Source organism: Podarcis tiliguerta (assembly GCF_965153285.1).
Source record: "Podarcis tiliguerta genome assembly, chromosome: 9".
Classification (NCBI taxonomy): Eukaryota; Metazoa; Chordata; class Lepidosauria; order Squamata; family Lacertidae; genus Podarcis; species Podarcis tiliguerta.
In genome coordinates, this window is record NC_139542.1 from 18,584,378 (window position 1) to 18,609,471 (window position 25,094).

General features: G+C 43.3%; 1 protein-coding gene and 1 long non-coding RNA gene across 2 annotated transcripts in view; one reads left to right on the top strand and one right to left on the bottom strand.

The window, feature by feature from the left end:
- Window positions 1–8,062: 8,062 nt before the first annotated feature.
- LOC310657782 lies at window positions 8,063–17,603 on the bottom strand. Its single transcript, XR_014501931.1, has 3 exons — window positions 17,544–17,603; window positions 10,988–11,083; window positions 8,063–8,604 (listed from the first exon to the last, which is right to left on the bottom strand). It is a non-coding gene; the product is annotated as an uncharacterized lncRNA (long non-coding RNA).
- BMPR1B (bone morphogenetic protein receptor type 1B) overlaps window positions 8,590–25,094 on the top strand; it is an 80,672-nt gene continuing 64,167 nt past the window's right edge. Inside the window, exon 1 of the mRNA XM_083398471.1 lies at window positions 8,590–8,763. Within this exon, the coding sequence (XP_083254597.1) occupies window positions 8,691–8,763 (73 nt within the window). The 5' untranslated portion in view covers window positions 8,590–8,690. The remainder of the gene's footprint in view (window positions 8,764–25,094) is intronic.

The following is a 25,094-nucleotide window of genomic DNA, read 5'->3' on the forward strand; positions in this document are numbered from 1 at the left end:
AAGACAATGGGCCCCAAGTCTACTGTGGCACAGCTTTAAACTTTATTAAGTCTGCCTTGGACTCTCCTTTCCTCTCATCAGTTAAATGGAAGAAAAGTTTGGCAGCCTCCCTGCTGTGAGCTTGATTGATGCACAGAACATCTGAGGGACTTTTGTTTCCCTGGCTTGCACTCCATGAGTGCATAATGTGTGAATACTCAAATAAGGTCAGCCCTTATCACATGTAATCTAGGCCTGAAAGCAGATCAACAGTGACAGTCATACCCCATAAGCGAGAACACAAATCATCCTCTGCAGGCTTTGGAAAAGTTATGGGATTTTCTCCCCTCGCCTTGGAAGGTTGAGGGCAGCAGGCGAGACCCAGTATCGTTCTGAAAAGCAAGGGAATACGTGCTTGGAATATAATGCTGCTCATTCAAGGGGGTGGTGGGGGTGATTGGATTGGATTGTTTATTTGTAACAAAGTGTTAGTCTTTCCACTGGGAGTTTGAAGCAAGTTCTCCGCTACTGGTTGCTACTGGCCTGTGATGTGGAATGTTGAGAGCTGGGAATGGACTGGGGAGGAAAAAAAAATATATCTGGCTTCAAAAAGAAAAGGCTGTATCAAAGCGCTTTGATAATGATTGGGAAACTGGGCCGAATGGTTTTAGCCCAGATCTACAAAGCAGAAGACTTGTGGGATTTGGGACCTGATTTAAAACCGACACCATGATGCTTCACATATAACATGGTCCCTTGGCAACCCACATGCAACATTAGCGCATCAGTACGGCGCTTGCTCCAGTTCACTGATTCCTGACATGTGGTAACGCCATGTGTTCGGACAGGATTCGTTATGAGAAATGAGATGCAAGACACATGAAATGCCACAAAAGAAAACAATTTCCTGCATGCTTGTGCACACGGAGCATCTCGTTTAAATTGATTCTTTCTTTTCAAGTGTGTGCGCACAGGATGAGGAAATGAAAGTGACTATGAAGTAGGCTAGCTTTCTTCCTTGAGAATTTACACCTTTCTGCCAGGAACAAGCAGCTGGCCAACAAACCAGAACATAACGCATATCGCACAATCAGCTTTCTTCTTCTGAGGATATCATTTGTGATAACATTGACGCAGAACAACTGGCCTTGTAGTGACTGAGCATTTATCAACACTGCTAATATACGGAGTGAATTGTATATTGTAAAAAATTAATAGTAATTCTAGTATGTGTAGAGGAACTTATGGCATACAGTTATATCTCAGTGACTTCTTTTCTGAACAATTTATGATATATTTTTAAAAAACAACAACTGAAGCATATGGATTTTTGTAGCAAACATTTACTAAAGATAACATTTAAAAAAAAAAATGAGAAGCATGACTGTTAATCTTTCCCAATTTAGTATCATAGTTGGTTTGGGCTTGAAGAGGAAGCAAGGCAGAATTTCTTGTTGCAATTAATGTGTGGCTGTTGGTTTTGTTCCTTTACCTAATGCATTCAGTGGCTTTCTAAAGCACATAATAAGATGATCAGCATAAAAAAAAGAAAGAGCTAGAGTTACATGGCTGATAAGATTAACAAGCATGGAAACAATGATGTCATTTTCCAAACTATGGAAACAAGCGAGATTCCCCCTTTTATATTTATATTATCTTGGATATTTTTTTTTTTAATTCAAGGACCCCCCCCCCCCCCCCGACAGGATTTAATAGTAATTGTGCTAACCTTATACAGTGGGAAAATGTAATATGGATTAAATGACTTATCAAATGCAAAACTCCAAAAGCCTTGACGTCTACTTACAAAACTGGCATAATCATAGTAGTTACACGCTTTATTTATTTTGAATCACACTGTTGTTGCCACATATAGGACCCTTGATACTTACTTAGTATCAGCGAATACAGTCTGACTTCTTAATTGCACCAGTAATATGAAAGCAGGAATAAAACTGAGTAAAACCTGAGCCTCCCAGTAGAAATCCCTTAGCATTATACAGCTCAGTAGCCTCTGTTCTCTTACCAAGGAGATAAAGATGCTTGTTGGTCTCGCGTCAGAACTATCAGCACATGTCCCTTCTTATTTCAGGGTTGGATTCAGATGCAGACGTAGCATGATTTTTTTGTCATGGGCTGCTGATTCAGCGGCATCTTTTATATGTTGCTGGATTCTTAAAGTCAGAAGCTTACTGGTGTAAGAAATGGCTGTTGCCCCAATGAAGTATCACAGAATTTTAGAAGAGTAGAGTTGGAAGGGATCCCGAGGGTCATTTAGTCCAGCCCTATGCAATGCAGGAATCCTACCCACAGCCATCCCTGGGTGTGTTCGAACCACCAACCTCCAAGTTAGCAGCCAGACTTCTTAAACTTTAGCTGTGCTGTGACAATGGAAGTAGAGGGAAAGGCTGTGTGCAACGTTACTGTTTACTCTGGTTTCAGCATGCTCCCACTGCTGGTTTTTTGTATCCATGTACACATGGCATTACCCACAATGGAGCAGACCTATCCCGAAGTTTCTTGAGAAATACTACTGTTTGATGGGTTTTCCCTCAATACGAAAGTTTAAGCCAAAGTCACTTTGCAGTTAGTCTGAGGTGTGCACGTTTGAGATAGCCATTGTGCATACAGTGGTACTTTAGGTTACGAACTTAATTCGTTCCAGAGGTCCGTTCTTAACCTGAAACCATTCTTAACCTGAGGTACCACTTTAGCTAATGGGGCCTCCTGCTGCTGCCGTGCTGCCAGTATGCAATTTCTGTTCTCATCCTGAGGTAAAGTTCTTAACCCGAGGTACTACATCCGGGTTAGCGGAGTTTGTAACCCGAAGTGTTTGTAACCTGAGGTACCACTGTATGCAGATGACAGCTTCATGAATTGGGGGGAGTTGAGTTGGGGAAGTCGTAGGGGTGGGAAAACCAAAAGACAATGCCCATGCCCACCCCCTCTCTAGTATGTACAACAGTGTGCAAATGTGACTTGAAATACAGTGGGCGGGGGCGACAACCTCACTCCATTTTAAGCTGCTAATGTGCGTATAGTCATGGTAGGCTATGGGCTTGGTCTAGATAGAAGCAGAAGCAGTCCTCATGAGTATATTGGCCCTTTCCTTCTCTAAAGTGGTGTGACAGTGATGGATAAACCACACTTTTGCAAGCACTGCATATGCTGACAAGTAAGTTCTGTTAGGAAACTCGCAAAGTGGCGTTGAAACAAAGCAGACACGTTCACGATACATTAGGAACTGTAATAGAATCAGTTTTGTGACATGAAAAATGTTGTGAGATGAGCCACAAATAGGTTCCTGGGCTAGCTAGTACAAACATGTACAAATGACACCTGTTCAGAAAGAAAGGAGAGAGATGGGAAATGGCTCTCTCTCTCTGTGTTTCGTTTGTTCTCTTTACCTTTTATGATTAATATTTATCTTCACTTTGAGTTTTGCATGATATGTACATAGGCCTGATTCGTAGCATTATTCCTGTAATATGGTTGATGTTGAAACCTCACCATATGATACTCAGACTAATCTGTGCTCGTTTTGATCATGGCGGCTGCATGTTTACTTCTCTCATTGATGTCCCATCATAGAATCATAGAATTGAAGAGTTGGAAGGGACCCTAAGGATCATCTAGTCCAACCCCCTGCAGTGCAGGAATATGCAGCTGTCCCACATGGGGATCGAACCTGCAACCTTGGCATTATAAGCACCACACCCTAACCAACTGAGCTATCCATCTTTGGTAGCTCAGAGGGTGGTGAGGTGTTGGTGTAGAATGGGGTAGTCAATGGGCTCCCAAAGTCATTGGACTACAGCTCCCATCATCCCTGGCCTTTGTCCATACTGGCTGGGGCTGATGGGAGTTGAGGTCCATCAACATCTGGCTATACCCAAGTGAATATGTACCATCACTGGAAATTGCAATTTTTCATGTAAATGTTTTCTAGAGATTTTAATTAATTAAACTAGGAGCCTTGTACCTGGCATTGCTTGGAATTCCAAACAACAACAACAACAACATCAGTGCAGTTTTAAAATCAGTGGTTAAAAACAGTGTTGTTTTGAAATGTTTAGAAACAGCAGCCACTGTTATCCAAACATAGATAGAAACCTACTCCTTGAATTGAGGAACTATCACACAACATTTGGTTGTGATATCTTAAGAAATGTCCAGATGCATAGCAAGCAAACAACTTTGCAAAATATGTAATGAATTTTATTTGGGGGTTTTCAGCCCAGTATCTTCCCAACCACATGTTTATTGTAAAGCACGTAAGCAGCACGTCAGGGCAGTTGCTATCCCTTGCTGTTAGTCCAGAAGCATACTGCCTTTGATCTTGGAGAATCTGTCTAAGCCTCCATCCTCTTTAGTCATGGCAGGGGAAGCCTCTCCCCCACCCAAGTATGTCACTACTTCACAATGTAGTGTTGTTCCAGGTCCAAACCTCTTAGCCTGTGGTTGGTGAGGAGACAACTTAACCACAAGTCCTAGTTCAGAGGCCACACTAAGTCAAACCTTGGTTTTGCTTATGTAGTGCATTAGCAGAAAGAGCAAGGGAGGAACTAAGTGAGTTGCTGCTCTCTGGGAGATCCAATATCCATTCAGGCTGCAGTCACATGACAGTTTATTTGATTTTCATGACTCTTACATTCCACATTATATTTGAGCTTTTGCACAACATAAAAGCTACTTCTGGAACAACAGCGCAGGTTTACTGCCTTTTTTGTATTATTTGTTTCCAGAAAACATCCACCTGTAAATAATACAGAAATATTCCACTATAGTTCTGGAATTGGCTTTTTACATCCTGTGAAAACTCAAATACAATGTTGGGGAAACGTAGTGAAAACAGAACAAATTGTGATGTGAATGCAGCTGCAGTATCACTAAGTTCATAATATTGTGTGAACCAAGCCATTGTCTCCTTTTGATTTTGATTTTACGTATGTTTTTAATGTATGTTTACATGTGTTTCAATACTTTGGGCCCACATGCATACAAGTAATCTCCATTTAATCTTCTAGATTTACTTCTGAGTGGGCATGGTTAGGGGTACAGTTAGTGTTGGAATTCTATTCCAATTCCTTTGGGATTCTTGGATGGAAAGGTGGTCTACAAACGACTCAAACAAACAAATAATAAAGACAGCAGCATCTTCAGCTTTTATTTTATGTTGTTATTTACAATGTTAATCCCTGCTTCGACCAGACTTTGGTGCATGAAACCCTGTAGGAGCCAGCCTGGGGGTGGAGATGGCTTTTTATGCCAAATCCTCTGTGTCTGCTTATTCTTCACCTCTCCCAGGAAGGGGTTCCTCCTCAGATAGTTTTTGAGTCCCCTCACTGAACAACACCACCATGCTCCTTCCTCCCTCTGTTCCTATTTCCCTGCCCAGGAACGGGGACACACATTCCTGTTGCCCTATGTTTCTACCTTCCACAGTCTAGGAGGAAATGCCAAGTATGGAACTCATAATGCCTCTGTTCCTCCTGCTTCTTCACACTGCCCTCTAGTTCACTTCATGTTTCAGCTCTGGCCATCCTGTGGCCACCACCGTCCTGTTAGAATTCCCACTCTGTGATTGCAGTCACGGGATTGATGTCTTTCACATGATGGTGTATATTTTGACTCCACAGAGTGGGAAGTGACGGAGACAGGATGTTTGTGTTACTGTGTTCCGTGAAGTGGGACTTTGTCCTTTGTTTTTTCTCTTTGCTGTCTGATGCTAGAGAGAGAGGGAGCCATGTTGCAGTGCTCTGTCTGTGTTTATATGTAAATAAAGTAGATTAGCCAAAATGCTGAGTTGCTGAGGTCTGTTACGCAACTGTGCAAACTCTGCCGATCCCTAAGTGTGCCGGTGTCGTTTGGCATCAGTTGCTGTGATGTTCAGGCAGAAGAAAGCTTTTGAAGCTCCCTAACAAACAACCAGGAGGGAGAGAACATGCCAGTCAGGCATGTGTCTCTACCAGGGTCCTACTCGAGTGTAGGCTGAACTCCTGACATGTCCTAACCACCAAACAGAACCTTCTCCACACACACTGCCTTTTTCTTGCAGTATTATAAGGACAACAGTATTGTTTGGGCCAGATGTTTGGTTGTTATTTTCAGAACTGGGAATTCTTTCAATTAAGAGCAGACCCTTAGAGAAACCACTTTTAAGAAAGAAACAAAACGAAAGGGTGTCCTGCTGATTTTGGAACATAAGAAACTGCTTCGTACTCAGTCACACCATTGGTTTGCCTAGCTCAGTATTGCTGACACTGACTGGCAGCAGCTCTCCAGGTTTGAACCTGGGATCTTTTGCATACAAAGCTAATGTTTTACTACTGAAGTATGACCCATTTTTAAAATTGCAATAATGTGATGTTGTGATTTTTTTTTTAAAAAAAAGCTTTGTATAAAGTATATATGGTAAGAAATGGTGAAATGGTTTGTGTAATATATTCAGTTATATTTTGCATATACGGATATTTTTAATGACCCCCCCCACTGTTGGTATACTTGTATTTTTTGATTCAGCATGCTCTATCCTTTTAACCTAGTTTAACTTCTAAATTCATCATGAAAGACTGAGTCTTGTGTCAAAATAATATGTTTTGTGGTTGTTGAAGAGCATAGATGTATTTCACCTGCACAACTTTTCTTTGATCAGATCAAAATAACCTAGATGTCATCCACAGAAAATGGTTTGTGGCTGCTCAGTAAATATATAACATTAAACTACAAACAACCTGTACTGCTATATTTTGATATCGGGGTTATGGCTAATCTGCCATTGTGGGTGCCCAAAAGCAAGTGGACATGCTATCTTGCAAAAACATCAGGAACCCAGGCTTACAAAGTGGAGCTAGGTTTGGCCCCAGACATTTTAGTAACTAGCAGTGCCATCTTCTCCATGTCTTTTCAGGAGTAAGTCCCAGTGAGTTTTTAACAGGGCTTACCCACAGGTAGAGGGACGTGGGTGGCACTGTGGGTTAAACCACAGAGCCTAGGACTTGCTGATCAGAAGGTTGGTGGTTCGAATCCCCGCAACGGGGTGAGCTCCCGTTGCTCGGTCCCTGCTCCTGCCAACCTAGCAGTTCGAAAGCACGTCAAAGTGCAAGTAGATAAATAGGTACCGCTCCGGCGGGAAGGTAAATGGTGTTTCCATGCTCTGCTCTGGTTCGCCAGAAGCGGCTTAGTCCTGCTGGCCACATGACCTGGAAGCTGTATGCTGGCTCCCTCGACCAGTAAAGCGAGATGAGCGCCACAACCCCAGTCGGCCACGACTGGACCTAATGGTCAGGGGTCCCTTTACCCATAGGTAAGAGGGCATAGGACTGTTGTCTAATAGTGATGCACCCACACTTCAGAATCAAACTTCCCAAGTCCAAAATTTCTAGAGTAGTTGTTCCCTTCCACCTCCAGATTTCTGGAGTTTGAGCTTAGCTCATAATAAGCCGAGCCTCTACCTCCCCAGGAGCAGCCTCCAGCCACCTCACTGTTGAAACTTGCCTTATAGGAAGGATGCAAGGCGCTAGGCATTCATTAGGCCCTGCAATGACAAAAGCTATGTGCGATGTCATTTTCCAGTGGTTCTGGATTCTTAACAAAGGAACCCTTGAATGGTACAATTCCTAGGAATCCTTAGCATGCATTCTTGGCACCAGGAGCCAAGGAAATTATCGATTCTTGGTGCTTTGGGTTCTTATGAAAGGACACTTCTGGGGCACCAGTGTTCCATGCAAAGATTTAAGGAGAAGAGCAGGGAGCCTTGCAGAAGCGACTGAGAGCATTCAGAGCCCCAGCTTGTTCCAGATCTTGTGTTTCCAGTGACGTCTCCAAAAGTGTGATGGAGCTTTGATGGAGCTGTGCTTAAAATAGTAATTGGGCCTGATCAAAAACGAGCCGAAATTAGCCTGTGTTTAGGAAAGCCCAGTTTGAGTAATATCACCCATCACTATAGAAACAACGAAAAAATATTACTGATGATTAATCACCCTTTAAAACCTGCAGATTGATGTGCCCACTTCCTTCTGCCTCATTGTATGACTGGTGCTGAGTGGAATACACAGTGATCTAAAGCTCGGTTTACTTAAAATGCCACTTTTAAAAAACTTTTATTTTTGCCTTGGTTCCTCGTGAATAGGCTGAAATGAGAAGCCAAACAAACAGCTTTTTAAAACCCCATAATTTGAAGCTGCGCAACTTTCTGTTGCTCAGTGCAAAGCATGGTTAACAAACTAATTCGAACTGAAGAAATCACAGTTGTACTTTTGTTTTCATAATAACGCATGGCGGTTTGGTAGTTTCTTTGTATTCCTCAAGGATTTGTTTTGTGCACATGAGTGTAAAAGAGAAGAGAGGAGCTGAAATCTCTCTGTCTCTGTCTCTCTGGCTGCAGCTTCTAAGTTTACACACATTCCCAGTGTGGGCAGCGATCAGTCCATGCTCCTGTCTCAGGAATCCAGTCCGGCTTGAGAGCCTTGCTGCCCTTTTGTTGTCCTCCCCACGAGGGTGATCAGTTGAGGACTATGTGGTGACAGAACCAGTTTGTAACAGGCTTGTCTTTCACCTTCTCCTCTCCAGGCTTTGCTGGCAAGACTCATGTGAGGATCTGAGAGAGGCGGGAGTGTGAAAGGGCTGCAAAGTGAAATAAGAAAAGGAAAGAAACGGGAGATTTAAACCACAAGCAAATCACTGCTGCTGCTGCTGCTGCTGCTACTGCAATGAACTGGCTAGAAGAACCAAACTGGAGGTTTCACGTTTCCCTCCTCATGCTGCTCTCGATGCACACCAGGGGTAAGGAGATAAAATGTTGTGCAATGTACTTCTGACAGGGTGCTGATGAGCTGAAGATAGCCTCTAACTGCTCTGTTGCTATTGTGAAATGGAAAGCTTAGGGGAGAGTAGCTTGGAGTTTGCAAGCCACCGGTGCTTTGTGCAAAATAAAAAAAGTTCAGCAGTTTAATAGCTTGTGCACAACACCATTAGGGCAGTGCATGGGAATTGAAAGCTGATGTGTGCTAAACTTGCAAGCCTCTACTTTACTGCATTTTTCTTCGCCTTCCCTGCATTTTTGTCACGTTGCCGTTTGCTTTTGAGTAGGGTGATAGCATTCTGAAGTTTATAGAGGCTGCAAAACGCCGTTAAGGTCGTTTTGGTATCAGTAGCAACTGATGTTTGCTCTTACACTGTTGATACAGTTCTTTGAAATTACTTCAGTGATGTGTTGGAGTAAAATTATGCAAAAAAAAACAACAAAAAAAACACCTAAGCGGGAATGCAAAGATTTATGCCTTTTTATTTTTTAAAAAGATTACGTTTTAAAAAGGAAGCTGAGTTGAATGCAAATGATTGGGAAACATGACTCAGCATAATAACTTTTAGCTTGTTTAAAAGGACTGAAAAGGTTCTCATTATAAAAAGGGGAAAGTAAAGAGTGAAGTTAATGAATGAACTGCACAGGAAACAAGTATCTGGGAAGTTTTAAAAGAATGTATAAATCGACATTCACCAAAGGGAGATTTTGAACTGAAGACAAACTGGTATAAATAAATGTGTTTAGTTAACGGTTTAGTTATAAGGATGGTGTATCTTTAGAATTGTGAAGATGCTCTGACAAAAGTCAGAACTTAGGACCATTCTAGTTGTTATTTAATTAATTCATGAATCACCTTTTGCATTTGTTGCAAGGCATGTTACAAACATACCATAAAACAGCTAAAAATTGTTTTAAAAAGTACAAATGTAACTAAAGATAGGTGTTTCTTCTGTATTGTTTTTAAACCTGATGCAGATATATTTTCATGTGGCTGGAAAAGCTTGTGTAAACGAAATTGTCTTCAGTTGTTTCTGGAAAGTACATCTAGTGGTTTGCTTGTTGTATGTCAACAGGGATGTTGCTCCACAAAACGGGCCACTACGCTGAAGGCCCTGCTCTGAGTTCTTGCATCTGATATTTTGGGGACTTTAAGTAGAAACTCTCCTGGACAACACTGACCTACTGGGAATATAAGGGATAAGCTGTTCTCTCTCTCTCTCTCTCTCTCTCTCTCTCTCTTTTAAAAAAATAATTTTTATTAACAGGCCAATCAGATCACATTAAATTCCAAATCACATTAGTTCCAAATTATACAGCCAAATTTTTAAAAAATTGTTGGGGGTACCCATACTTCGAGCTCCGAAAGGGATCCAAACATCACTCTTGCTGCTGCTTTAATTACACAGTTCTGTCCAGATAGTCTCTTTGTTATTTTCCTCATCTTCTTGTTGTTAGCATATATTCCTTTCTTTGTGATCTCTGATAATCTTCACAAGCGGGTTGAGGGATAAGCTGTTCTCTCAAGTAACCTTGTCCTGAGCTGTATTGGATCTTACATGTTAGTACCAAAATGTTGAACTTCCCCTGGTAGAAGACTGGAAACAAGTGCAAATCCAGAAAATATTGTGTTGTATCTTGATAGTAGTTTGCCCCTCCAAACAACCTAGCCACTGTGTTCTGCACTTGCTGCTGCCGCCCGACTTACCTTAAGAGTTGCCCCACATAGAGTGTATGGCAGTAATCCAGCCTTGATGTTACTAATGCATGGACAAGTGTGGTCAGGCTGTCCCAATTCAGAAACAGTCAGAGCCGCCTTACCAGTCAGTGCTTCTTTTCTTAAAAAAATGTTTAGGGATACTCTCATTTTCCTACTCATATTAAAATACTGCCCCTCAATGAGGCCAAACTTAGATTCACAAAATGTTTAGGGGTATGCGTACCCCTGCGTCCACCCAGAAAAAAGCATTGTTACCAGCCATAGCTGGTCAAATGCACCCTTAGCTACTGAGGAGACCTACGCCCCCAGTAACAGGGCTAGATCTATTATTTATTTACTTAAAACTAGTAGAAAACCAAAACAGAAGAAAAACGTGAACACATGCATAGATATAAAACGGATCAAGGTGCACCCACAAACTACACACTACATTCAGGGAGACTGGGACCTCATTTACTGACTTCTCATCCTGGGAACCCCCCCACCTCTGACTTGCCAGGATTCTGACCCAGTTGTTAGCCCTCAAAGTCCACCACTGTATCTGGACATCAGGGCCTGCTCGGCCATTCCTGATTCAGATGCTATCGAGAGAAAAAGTTGGGTTTCATCAGTGCCCTGATGACACTTCATACCATATCTCCCACTGACCACTCCTGGTGACTTCATATAGATAGATGTTAAACAACACAGGATACAATAGAGTGTTCTTTGGCACCACATAGCTCAAGAGTCATGGGGCTGAGGAACACTAATCTAATGCTACCTTCTTCAGCTGTCCCTGGAGATGAAACCAGAACCACTGGAGAACCACCAGGCAAGAGTGTTCAAGGAGGAAGTGGTCTGTAGGAGGTGGGTGGCCTGAAGGCTACATTTGGCCCTTGGGACTGAAGTTCGAAACCCTGGCCATAAAGTATAAGAACTGGAAGGGGCAGTCCTTTGATACAAATAAATTAATGTATGGTTGTTGGTTTGTTTTTTTAAAAGAACTTTTCTCAAAGATGTATCGTTTTTTCCTCTCATAGGTTAGAGAACAAATTGGTAGGCTTCTCTGTGTGTGTGTGTGTGTGTGTGTGTGTGTGTGTTTGTGTGCAAATGATTCCCAGCTCTACCTCTCCTTCAAATCAGATCCAGTGAGGTCGGTGAAGGTGGTTGGCAGATGGATGGTGGTTAACAGATTGAAGTTGAAACAGAAGTACTGTTTTGGGGGGACGGGCAGGTGGGTGTGAAGGACTCCCTGTTCCTAAACAGGGTAACTGTGCCCCTGAAAGATCAGCTGTGCAGCCTGGGAGTCATTTTGGACTCACAGCTGTCCATGGAGGCACAGGTCCATTCTGTGTCCAGGACAGCTGTCTAGCAGTTCCATCTGGTACGCAGGCTGAGACCCTACCTGTCCACAGACTGTCTCACCAGAATAGTGCATGCCCTGGTTATCTCCTGCTTGGACTGCTTCAATGCGCTCTATGTGGGGCCACCTTTGAGGGTGACTTGGAAACTACAACAAATCCAGAATTCTGCAGCTAGACTGCTGACTGGGAGTGGCTGCCGGAACCATATAACACCAGTCCTAAAGGATCTTCACTGGTTCCCAGTACATTTCCAGGCACAATTCAGAGTGTTGGTGCTGACCTTTAAAGGCCTAAATGGCCTTGACTGAGTATACCTGAAGCAGTGTCTCCACCCCCATCGGAAACTGAGGTCCAGCTCCGAGGGCCTTCTGGCGTTTCCCTCACTGCAAGTAGCGAAGTTACAGGGGACCAGGCATAGGGTCTTCTCAGTAGTGGTGCCCTCCCTGTGGAACACCCTCTCTTCAGATGTCAAGGAGATAAAAAATGACACAAGACATCTGAAGGCAGCCCTGGAATGGGAGGTTTTTAATACTTGATGTTTTATGTTTTTAGATATGTTGTAAGCTGTCCAGAGTGGCTGGGGAAACCCAGCCAGTTGGGCGGGGTATTAAAAAACAAAAATTATTCTTATTAAACTATGATTGTGAATTAAAGGGGTAACATGCAGCTAAGTTGTACTCTGAGTAGATCCATTAAATTTAATGAACATAAGTTAAGTCCATCGGTTAAAATGAGTCCACTCTTAATAAAACTTAGTTGAATACCACTCAAGGTTTATAGGATTTTGTGTTTCCTGTCTCACTCCTATAAGACGCATGAGTGTACCCAAATTCACCTGTTCTGCCACTGTATCTTTGCTGGTGTGTGTTTTGGTGGCAGAAGTGTTCATGGCAATCTGTTGGTGTTTCATGGCTTCCATCAAATCCTATTGCCAGCAGATACTGAATATAAGAATGTGCTCCAAATCTACTTCATGGGTTTCTAGAATTTTGGAAATATGTTTACTGTTGTGCTGGAGTCATTTGTGGCTGGCTATCTTTCTGTAAGATGTGGTGCTAGTTTGAGAGACATTAATTTCCCATCATTCTTTGTTCCACTCCTTTTAACATCCCAGAGCATTTTCTGGGAAGGAAGCTCAATTGCAAAAACTTGTTTCCAAGTAAGCATACTGCTGCAGATCGCATTCTGTGTGAAAATCTGATTGTACAAGCACAGGTGCTCGTTTTTAATCTCGGAGGACCCATTAGGAAGAAAACGTTCCAATATTACTGAGGAAGTTGAAGGAGCGGCTTTGGAAAAATTAAAGAAGCCTTAAACAGATTTTAAATATATAGGTTATATTCCATTGCCAGATGCTGGGCAGCTCCTCCCACATTAAAACACAGATTCTTAATGGTTTGGCTGACCCTCAAGGGAAACAGATCTGTATTAAGATATGAACATCTGTAAGGGCGTGGAAAGATTTATGCAGGAAACCTGCAGTGGACAGCTGAAAGGCAAACACTGACAATCTCTCTACCCAACGAAATGGAATTTTGTTGTCTTATTAGGCCTATTCCAAATGGGAAACATGAGAAAAAGTAAAATAAATATGAAGGAATACAAAGTCAAATTAGGAGAACTAATTCAGTTTAACATGTGATATGTTATCAATATTCATCCAACAATACTCGTCCATTCACATACACAGTCATCCTCCTTGCTTTTCCCTTTGCTGATAGGAGCATTTGTTAGCTACATAGAACCCTGATATTTGCTGCATACATAGGCAAAGATAAATCTATCTTACTTCACTTAAAATTAGGATATTTATACTTGTTTTCACACAGAGACTAAAAAAGATACCCCAAGGTATTTCCAGGTCAAAAGTAGAAGAGGTGTCCCTTTTACTACAGTAGGAAACCATTGGTGGGGGTAGTGACAATGAACCCACAGGCATAGTTTACAGATCATGGGCTTCATTTGCACTATACAGTGGTGCCTCGCAAGATGAAATTAATTCGTTCTGCGAGTTTTTTCGTCTTGTGAATTTTTTCGTCTTGCGAAGCACCAATGGTGTATTGGTTTCCCATAGGAATGCATTGGCGGTTTTAAAAAAAAGGCGCAAGACGTTTTCGTCTTGCGAAGCAAGCCCATAGGGAAATCCGTCTTGCGAAGCAACTCAGAAAACGAAAAACTCTTTCGTCTTGCGAGTTTTTCGTCTTCCGAGGCATTCGTCTTGCGAGGTACCACTGTACATTTGAAGCTGCAATGGCTTCTCTGAAAGAATCCAAGGAACTGTAGTTTGCTATGGGGCAGGGAGCTTTCAGGAGACTCCATATTCTCGCAGAGCTACAATTCCCATAGTGGTTTAACAATCAATCCTTCTTCCCAGGGAACTCTGGGAATTGTACTTCTGTGAGGGGATTTGGGGTGGGGTGTCTCTAAGCAATTCCCAACACTTTTAAAATCAACAGTTCTTAAGATATTTTTTTTTTGGGGGGGGAAGCCATGACGAATTAAAGTGGTATGATACGACTTCATATGTATAGTGCAGATGGGGCCTGACTATGGATTACGACTGTGATCATGTGAACATGCTGGCTCCTTGCGGGGGGGGGGAGCTTGCACCTGCTGTGGTCCTCCCTGGTCCTTTAAGCAAAGCATGGTGGGGCAGCTATGCTGAAGTTTGTCTGAGCCCAAGATTATGGTTTAGATCAGGCTTCCCCGACCTCGGCCCTCCAGATGTTTTTGGCCTACAACTCCCATGATCCCTAGCTAGCAGGACCAGTGGTCAGGGATGATGGGAACGGTAGTCTCAAAACATCTGGAGGGCCGAGGTTGAGGAAGCCTGGTTTAGATCATGGGTAGGCAAACTAAGGCCTGGGGGCTGGATCCGGCCCAATTGCCAATTCCTATTACACCTTCTAAATCTGGCCCGTGGACGGTCCAGGAATCAGCGTGTTTTTACATGAGTAGAATGTGTCCTTTTATTTAGAATGCATATCTGGGTTATTTGTGGGGCATAGGAATTCGTTCATTTTTTCTTCTTCAAAATATAGTCTGGCCCCCCACAAGGTCTGAGGGATAGTGGACGGGCCCCCTGCTGAAAAAGTTTGCCGACCCCTGGTTTAGATCTCCCATTCTTAACCATGATCTGTAGCTGAGGTTTGTTCTATGATTATAGACCATAGTTTCATTGCTCATGAAGGGAGGAGCAAAGCACCTGGAAAGGAGCTACATGCAGCTTCATTTAGCTTGTGTCCATCTCTCCTTACTAAGTCAGAACTGAAAGCTTAGTGTGATGTCCACATTGGGCCAGTGTTCTTTTCTCAAAAAAATTAGATCAGGGGTTGGTAATGTGATTCCTTCTAGATGTTTTGAAGTGCAACTCCCAGCTGGAGCCAGCATCTGGAAGGGACATCACATTGGCTACCCCCAGTTTGGGTATTCTCAAACCAGGTAGATAGTTGAAATCTGGTACACCCATAGTTTAGGGCAGCAGTAGGGACGTGGGTGGCACTGTGGGTTAAACCACAGAGCCTCGGCCTTGCCAATCAGAAGGTTGGCGATTCAAATCCCCGCGACGGGGTGAGCTCCCATTGCTCGGTCTCTGCTCCTGTCAACTTAGCAGTTTGAAAGCATGTCAAAGTGCAAGTAGATAAATAGGTACCGCTCTGGCGGGAAGGTAAATGGCGTTCCCATGTGCTGCTCTGGTTCACCAGAAGTGGCTTAGTCATGCTGGCCACATGACCCGGAAGCTGTACGCTGGCTCCCTCGGCCAATAAAGGGAGATGAGCGCCACAACCCCAGAGTCGGTCACAACTAGACCTAATGGTCAGGGGTCCCTTTACCTTTACCTAAGTGAGAAATTGTAAATCTGTGATTACTGGACCTTCCTACACTCTTGGTTTCTCTTCAGAGAAGCTGTAGGAGACAGGGTGGGGAATTGGATTAGAACTGTGGCGGTATGCATCCTCTTACTCACGACATTTGTTTGATTCAAAGCAGCGGTAGCAAGTGGGCAGCTGAGCATGTTGGGCAGGTGTGAGTAGTAAGGAGCTACCTATAAGTCAGGAAGACAATGGATCTGAACACCAGAGCCAAGGTGCTCTAATGAGCCATTGACCAGCAGGGTAGAGATTGTGGATGGGTCTATCCTGCATTGAGTGTGCCTAGATTAACAAAGAAATGAAGACTATTCTGTTCTGATTTATAAATGATACTAAATGGGAGGGATTGCAAACAGAGGATAGGATAAAAATTTTATATTAAAATGATATACAGTGGTAGCTCAGGTTACAGACGCTTCACGTTACAGACTCCGCTAACCCAGGAATAGTACCTTGGGTTAAGAACTTTGCTTCAGGGTGAGAACAGAAATCGTGCTCCAGTGGCGCGGCAGCAGCAGGAGGCCCCATTAGCTAAAGTGGTGCTTCAGGTTAAGAACAGTTTCAGGTTAAGAACGGACCTCCGGAACGAATTAAGTACTTAACCCGAGGTACCACTGTAATTAAAATTATATATAGCATATTAAAATTATATCATATGATTTATTATAGTGATGTAAATCAGAGTTTTGACCTGTGAAGAACAAATTTCATTTTAACAAAGATACAGCTAAAATGACTTATGAATTATAGTGGTCTGCAGCATCCATATCAGTCATAAAAAAACCCCAAACATAACATCTCCTTTGGTATTACTTAACAAAAGAATAGTACCACAACGTGAGAAATTATAACACCATTATGTTTGGCATAGGTTAGGCAAAAATGTTCTGTGAGTTCTTGCCTTATCTAATTTTTTTCTAGAATTGTTTGAGGGTGTCAAGAAATGTGGCTAGATATTATGCAATAGGACCTGTGTTGCAAGGTATTGCTCTTTGTAGTAGAAATTTCACAGGTTTGGAAGCCACAAGGAATGTACTGTAGGCACTAAGATGCAACACAGAAGTATTTTTTTCCAGCATGTTCAGGGTAGCCCCAAGGTTTGGCAAAAATACAGGAAACTCTTTTTTAAAAAACAACAACAAAACAGTGAGACAAAATGTCTAAAAACAGCCCAGTGGGAACTTAACAGGCTCGTTAGCCATGGTATGCAGAGTGCCAGCTGGAAAGAAGAAAACCTAGAGAACACAGAGAAAAGAGTAAAATGATTGGTTTATGGATGTCTGGGTGTCTAACATAATTCCACCACTTTGTAACTTGTGGACTAGCTGTATATTTCTATAGAGGGTGTGTACATGAATGTGTACGGTATGAGGAACAGACAACGTGTCACAGTCTTCTGTCATGTTCTTCCATAATACTTTTCCAGAATAAAATGATATTGGGCACCATATGGAAAAAACGTAGTGGAAGTTACAGTAGTTAAGGACAGTTGCCACCTGTCTGCCTCAGGAGACAATGGAGTGTGCCTCCAGAGGTGAATCACAGTGTGTGAAGTGACCTCTGTGGAGTGCAAGCCCTGGGCAGTGTGTCTGGAGGTCCTGGGCTGCCCAGACGACAAGACTCACTCTGGGCCTTGCTGATATTGCCCAGAGCAAAGCAGAGCAATACTTTTGGCATCACCTTAACTGCAGGAGTTTCTGGAAAAAGGAATACAAGACTCCATCCAATCATCATAGGGACCTCAGTCCGGATTTGTGTAGAATTTACTCCTTAGCCTTTCCCTCCCCGAAGATGTCCTGCAAGGCAGCGGAGATTTAGTTTACCTTTTCCTAGATGGGCTACCTTCTCAGGTTGACAAGCCCCATCTGCCCCTCACTTCCCTCTGCATCATGTGTAGGCACAGTTGTTACCACAGAGTCATGCCTATGACCTGGTTCTCATGTCACAGTAAACCAAACTATGGTTTATGAGGGCCGTGTTGATGTGTGGGCTTCAAAAGAACAGTTAGCAGCCACTTTGCTCTTCCCAGGTCTTTTTCACTCCAAGGTGGTTTCTTCTTGATTACAGTTCATGATGACTGAGGAGAGTGCTTAACCACAAGTCAAAGTTTAGAAAACATGCTAAGTGTGAAGTAAATGAGACGAGGGAAGAGGAAAGCAACTGTGTCTTCCTCTCCAAGTGCCTGCACACACATGCGGTCCCAGTAAGCCATAATTTCTGACATGTGACATGTGAACCAGGGGTGGGTGGATGTTTATATTTAATACACTGATAGCTGCAGCAGTGGTGTCCCTCTGAAAAAAAAGAGGATTGTAGGTACTGACTTGAGGACTGTTGCTCCAAGGTTTTACACTATATCCATTCCTTGGCATTCCTGTTAAATTTCCTGCTAAAAATTTCAGTAAACACAACTTGTGCTCAGTATTACAGATGCTTGAAATATTATCTCGTCTGTGATTTTTCCCAAGGGAGAAATGACACAAACTTGGCATCCTTTTTCATCTCACCCTCCCTCCCTCCCATTTACGTTGTGGAAAAGGTATAGTATTCCAAGCCATCTTCCAAACTAGTAATAATGCATTTTTCCGTTTCGGCCATAAGATGAAGCTGTCTATATTTATTAACGATTATATTTATTATTTGTAAAGCAACTAACATAAGTAGGCACTGTACAAAAAAATAAAAATAAAAATCAGGCTAACGAGTCCCTGGCTCTAAATCTGCAATCTAATAATCCCAAATCACTGCATTTTAACTGCTCAGCAAAATTTGACAAGTTTATTACATCTACATATTTCTTTAATTGGTTAGTATGGATTGTATTAAGTGACTGTGTCAAAGTGATACATTTTAATCTGTGCATTTTATTGGACACATGTCTCTAGCTAAGTTATTTGGAATGTCTTTAAAAAAAGAAAAAGTTGCCGTCCAAAAAAATTGAACAAATATGTTGCTTTCTGTAATGTTGATGTGTCTCTAGAAATGAATGCGAGTTACACATGAAGCCCGCCTAAGTACTTCTCTTTAGAGGGAGAAAACAGCTATCACTGTGATAACTCATTCCTGTATTTGGCAGTTATTGAATGCCCCATGGGGGGAAATGCTTAGAAGACCAAAGCTGCAATATGTTTTGCATATTTCCACTCATGGAGACACTTCTCAAAAGAGGAGCTTTAGTGCCAGCACAACACAAGAAAATCAGTAGCACGAAAGACCTTCTAAGAGTGCTGCTGTGGTTAAAGCTCTATCTACTCTTTATATTTCCTTGAATTTAATTCCTAGCTGTTTTTGTTTTGTTTTTTGCTTTGTTACCCATTATATTCTGCAATAGGCTGCATTCTGAGATGCTGTATTGTTGGGAAAGAAATTTACCCATGTAGTTTCATTGGTTGGGTATAGTTTATGGCACTAATCAGGATTAGTACCAGTGACTCTAGCTTCTGGAATGTACAGGGACTAAAGTCTTAGCTGGTTACATGAAACAAAAGCAACTTAAAGACATATGTGAAAATCTCCATTTTAATCAGACCTGTCTCAGGGTGGGGAAAAGTGGGTGGCGTTGGGGTTTTGTTTTTTTATATTCAGAAAGAACCCCCCCCCCCCATTTCTCTCTCTTAAGCTTAAAGGAATCCTCCTTGCAGATTTAATTTTCATCAATATTTCACCTCTTTCTTCTGCTTGATTTAGCCCATCAAAGCACTGTTGAGATACCTGATATTTTGCCTAACCAGCTGTGTTTCATTTGCAAAAAGGGTACCCTAAGCAAGAGCCTGTTTCTTTCCAGAAGCTGCTTGTTGTTTTGGTGGTTTTGGAGCAGGAGAACTGTGAACAGTTCTTCTGTGAATACAGCTGGCAGTGGCTGATGACTTGACTAGCAAAAATTGGATTCCACTTTCTTTACATGGCCTGCAGGAGTGACAGATGGATTTATTAGCTTTATATATCCCTCCATGGGACTCTAGATGGTATGCATAGTGTTCTTCTGGGCAGTATCCCCACCAGGCACCCGCCAGCCCCCAGGAGTGATGTGTGAAGGAAGATGGAGTTGTAATGGCATCTCCCCAGTGGCAATAGCACTGCCAGTCACTGGGATGGCTAGGAGAGATGGCGGGGGAGTCAAGGGAGGTCCATGTTGTTGCTGGTTGTCCCGCAAATATGTACTCACTGCATGGCCACCACCTGTGCAGGTGTCCCCAGCCTCACCACCACCGCCTTGCCCCATCTCATGCCCATCTTGGCTGCCTATGGGAGTAGAATGTTGCTGCAGCTTACCACTGCTGCAAGGCCCAGGCAGCATGCTCCACTGCCTGGGCCTTGCAGCAGTGGTAAGCTGCAGCAACATTCTCCACTGTGTCCACTGTAACAAGGGACACATCCACACAGTTTTCTGCTTGTCCCATGCTTTCTAAGCACAGATCCAAGATGTTTTGCATTGTCCTGCTGCTTTCCCCCAGAACACCCACTCTTTAGTGCCAAGTCAGGACAAACGGCAATCTGCTGGAAAACCTGATGGCTGTTTGTTCCGATTCCGTGCTGAACTGTGGTAAAACAGTGGTTCAGACAGAAGTAAGGATGAGCCCAAGGTGTCTGCCTCACCACCTGCCTTCAGCCATTGCCCAGCTCTTCTAAGCATTCATTCTTCAGTATTTCCTTCAACTCTCTTAGTCATGGAATTGCCCAACAAGAAGACACTCTTTCGTTTAATCTGCACAGCCTCTGCATCCCTGATAGATAGCTTTGTCCTTGTTACAGACTGCATTAGAGACTACCTCAAACAGCTTTCAGAAACTAGGACCATGCAAATATGGGGGGGGGGGGAGAGGTTTTTTTGGGTGGTGGTGTGGTGGCAAGCAGGTTGTCCAAAATCACAACCATTCAGGGTTTCAAATGGTTTTAAACACAATTTTAGAAAAAGGATTTCCCCTCCTCCAAAGAATAGTGTATAAAACAACTTATATGCACATCTCCCCTTCTAGAATGTAAAACCGAAACAAGTTGCTTTATTTCCCTTTGTTAGCAGAGCCCACTCCTGCCTAATCAGATATTATTTAGGTTAAACTCTAACATTACAGTATTGATTCATCGTTTTCAATGTTTTATTAATGCATTCTCTTCTTCCCCCTTGTGCTCATTGGTAATTTGATGTGCGGAGCTCCCACAATCGCCAGTTTAGGTTTCTGATGAGCACTGTCATCTCCCCCTCTCTGCCCCCACAATAAAATCTGTTTGTGAATACTGTTTTGAGAAGCAAATTACCGCCACGGTGCTTGCAAAATGATCTCCAGTTGCTATACTTTTACTTCTAATGGAAGTGTGCACCTTAGCCATGGGTTTGGGTGAATGTGCACTCTGGATTTGTGGCTGAGCTTTTAAGGTCCTGTGTTCGATACTTAAAAGGGTTTTTAAGGAGCTAATTAAAGATGTGGTACAAATGGGACAGCGGTTTGTCTTTACAAGGCTATTAGTGAAAACAACAAGATTTGCCTTTCACTTCTGGCATGTCAGCCTTCAAGATTTACGTCTGTGTGTGTGTGTGTTAAAAAGTGTCACTGTGGTTTCAAATGTATTGTCACCAGTGGTGACCTTGTTAAACTAATGCAACAAAGGAGATGGGGGGTGGGAATCCTCTCACTGTAGTCTCCTTAATTAATAAATGTCCTTGGACAGTACAGCTGCTTTCACCCATCTGTATTCTGTTTGGCACTGCTTTTTTAGGTTTTGCAGTCCTTAAGCTGGATGCCAACGTGGATAAGTCTGATTTGTATGTAACTCTTTAGCATCTTGAGGATTCCATGTGCCTTATTTATAATAGGGTTTATTTTTTTTACCCGTCGTGACTTCGTAACTGTGGAGAAATGTTTGAAGATGGCGAGGGTACCTCCTTAATAAATCTTAGAAATAATCAGGATTTTTGTTGACCATGACTACCTCCACTGTTAGAGACAACCTGCTTCTGAATGCCCATTGCTGGGAATCATAAGTTGCAAGAGCGCTGTTACACTCGGGTCCTACTTGTGAACTTTGCATAAGGCGTCTGGAGTGTGGGAACAGGATGATGGGCTAGATGGGCCTTTGGCCTGATGCAGTAGGATTCTTCTTATGTTCTTTCCATTGGCCAAGGAGCCAAGTGCTATGCTTTGAGGCATCTGAGTGCAATATTTCACTCCAGGATTGTACTCACAGACAGAATGAGGGCAGGCTCCCAGCTGGTGCATTCCCTTCAACTCAGGGAAAAGTGAATAAATGAAATGAGAAAAGACTGGATTTATTCAGGGACAGACTTATGTCAGCAAAAGACCCAAACTTGTGGTTGAACTATTGCCTGAACACATATTTCCCTGTGATTAGTATTGCCCAGCCTTGGCTTTTGCTGCCCATCTAGATCTAACTTCTCTGTCCTTCGCTACCGTCGAGCTCCCAACTCTTGCTAAGAAAGAAAGAAAGAAAGAGGAAGAAAGAAGTTGCAATTCCTTCTAAAAACTTGGAACATTGAAGCAGAAGTTGAACACAAACCGTTGTGATTTACATAGTTAACTTTGCAGCCTTGAGTTTTGCATTCAAAGAAATCTAAATGTACTAAAATAAAAATAAAGTAGTTGTGATCACAGTTTCTTTTATTTTTTAAAGTTAGAAATAGTATTATCAAGGTAGCTTGTAGTATGTAAAAGATTTTCACTTCTTTCAGGGGCTTGAAAATAATTATTCCTACAAGATAGCGTTAATCCCTCTTGGCCCTGCAAAGCAACAGCCTGTTAGTTGGATGCATTTTCCACAAAAGTGCAGTGTTTACTCCTGTTGTATAAGAGCTGCTGACTCTGATATATACTGCAGAAGTGGAAAGGTTTTTCCCCTCCTTCTTCTGTGAAAGAAAATGAATAGTAAGGAAGTAGGGATTAAAATCTTCTTATCTGCACGGGGCTGTTAATCTTGTAAAATAAGGAAAAGCCTCCCTGCTTGCCATCTCCTGTTTTTCCCCCCTTGTTCCCTTTTCACTATTTCTGTGGGAGTAATTCGAGGTTAAGCAAAACATGGACTCTTCCTGTCAGCAGCTTGGGATGGAGTAGAGAATGTGGATTAAAACACATAAACAAAACCGAAGCCTTTCCCTCAGAACTGCCTCTACAAACGATTTCCAAAACCATCAGCATCACAATGCTAAGTTTAGACTGGTTGTTTGTTTCAAATATCCGTATGTCCCCTTCCAAAGAATAAAGCTGGATGTGGTGTCCTCTTTGAGAATAGTCTCAAAAGATGTCCAGGAGGGCTATGCACTTTAGGATTATTGTCACTGAAACTTTTTAGGCACATACCACAGTGAAATTCAAGGCATTTCAACAATGCTCAATATGCACTGTGCTTGTTTCTGTAGTGCTCACATCCCACACATAAAAAAAGCAGTTTTCATTTCTCCAAGTAGAAATTGAATAGCCACTCTCTGCCACTGCTAAGGTGGAGCTTATAGGGTCTACTTATATACAGCGGTTCTATAGCGCTATATCTGTCCATCTGATGGGATGGTGTTGAAATGCAGGGTTGTGTCTGTTAAATTGTGGGTGAACATATCAGACGACACAGCCATTCTTCAAACAGCTCTTGTTTATTCACAGGCCAGAACAGAACTGAACTGAAGGGTTCAGCCAGCCTGCTTATATAGAGCTCCACTAGAACGCAACAGTAACTACTTTCTGTAACTATCCAATCACTGAATGCCACTTTCAATCCCTTATTTGCATATGTGGACCTGAGTGAAAACTATCTACAGTATCCCCCTACTGGCCCAGGGTGAGAACTTCAGTGCATAACAGTGTCTTAATGTTATTTGACATCTTAGCATTCTTTCTCCTTCTCCTAAGAAGCTACTTTGGAGCATGTTGTGGTTCCTTCCCCGTAATTCTGTGGGATTTATTTTGGTGATGTGTTAAATCATGGAATAGGAACTCTTTTTCATGGCCAATTCTTAGCTTGATGTCCAAACACAGGCACTGTAAAGATTAGTCTGTGTCCAACTCCCCCCCCAAAAAAAAGTTCTCTTAAACAGTTTCTACAGTAAGGGCCCCATTGGGGGAAAAACATAGTGCTGGTTTTTTTTGGGGGGTGGGGGTGGGGTGGGGATAAGATGCAAAAAGATGCAGCCCAAGCCTGGAACCCCCAACTTGGGAGTGTGCCATTTTGGGGGATAAGGCTTAATTCTTGCAAATTTCTTCAGTGAGTGGTCTTAAAAATTTGTTTTTGGGTGTGAGGAATTCAAATCAGCCATTATATTTGAGATTGGACAACATTTAGCCTGGTAAGTCTAAACTTGATGCAGAAGCACATAAGCAGCTTACGTAAAGTCAAATAATTTTAATTTTACCGTATTTTTCGTCCTATAGGGCGCACCGGCCCATAGGACGCACCTCGTTTTTGGGGGGGGGAAATGAATAAAAAAAAATTATTTCCCCCCCTCAGCTGCGGCTGCCGCCCCAAGCCTTGCGGACACCCGCCAGAAGCAAGGGGAGCCCTCTGGAGGGCTCCCCGTGCTTCGGGCGGGAGGCTGCCGCCCCAAGCCTCGCGCGCTCGGCGGGACCTCCCGTCGGGCGCGCGAGGCTTGCGGACACGCCCCCGAAGCACGGGGAGTCCTCCGGAGGGCTCCCCGTGCTTCGGGCGGGAGGCTGCCGCCCCAAGCCTCGCGCGCTCGGCGGGACCTCCCGTCGGGCACGCGAGGCTTGCGGACACGCCCCCGAAGCACAGGGAGTCCTCCGGAGGGCTCCCCGTGCTTCGGGCGGGAGGCTACCGCCCCAAGCCTCGCGCGCTCGGCAGGACCTCCCGTCGGGCGCGCAAGGCTTGCGGACACGCCCCCGAAGCACGGGGAGTCCTCCGGAGGGTTCCCCGTGCTTCGGGAGGGAGGCTGCCGCCCCAAGCCTCGCGCGCTCGGTGGGACCTCCCGTCGGGCGCGCCAAGCTTGGGGACACTCGCCCGAAGCACGGGGAGACCTCCGGAGGGTTCCCCGTGCTTCGGGCGGCAGGCTGCTGCCCGCAAGCCTTGTGAGCCTGTGGGAACTCCCACAGGGCTTGCAAGGCTTGCAGATAGCTTCCTGAAGCCTGGGGAGCGAGAGGGGTCGGTGCGCACTGATGCCTCTCGCTCTCCCGGCTTCAGCGAAAGCCTGCATTCGCCCCATAGGACGCACACACATTTCCCCTTCATTTTTAGAGGGGAAAAAGTGCGTCCTATGGGGCGAAAAATACGGTACCTTCTGAAAATGTCTGGCAATGCCAAATAATAATAAAGAATGAAAATAATATTAATATGTAATATTACCGCAAGTGCTTGGCAACCATTGTAATGGTTTCTGTGCAATTTTACACACATTTTTGCAAAACTAAATTATATTAATT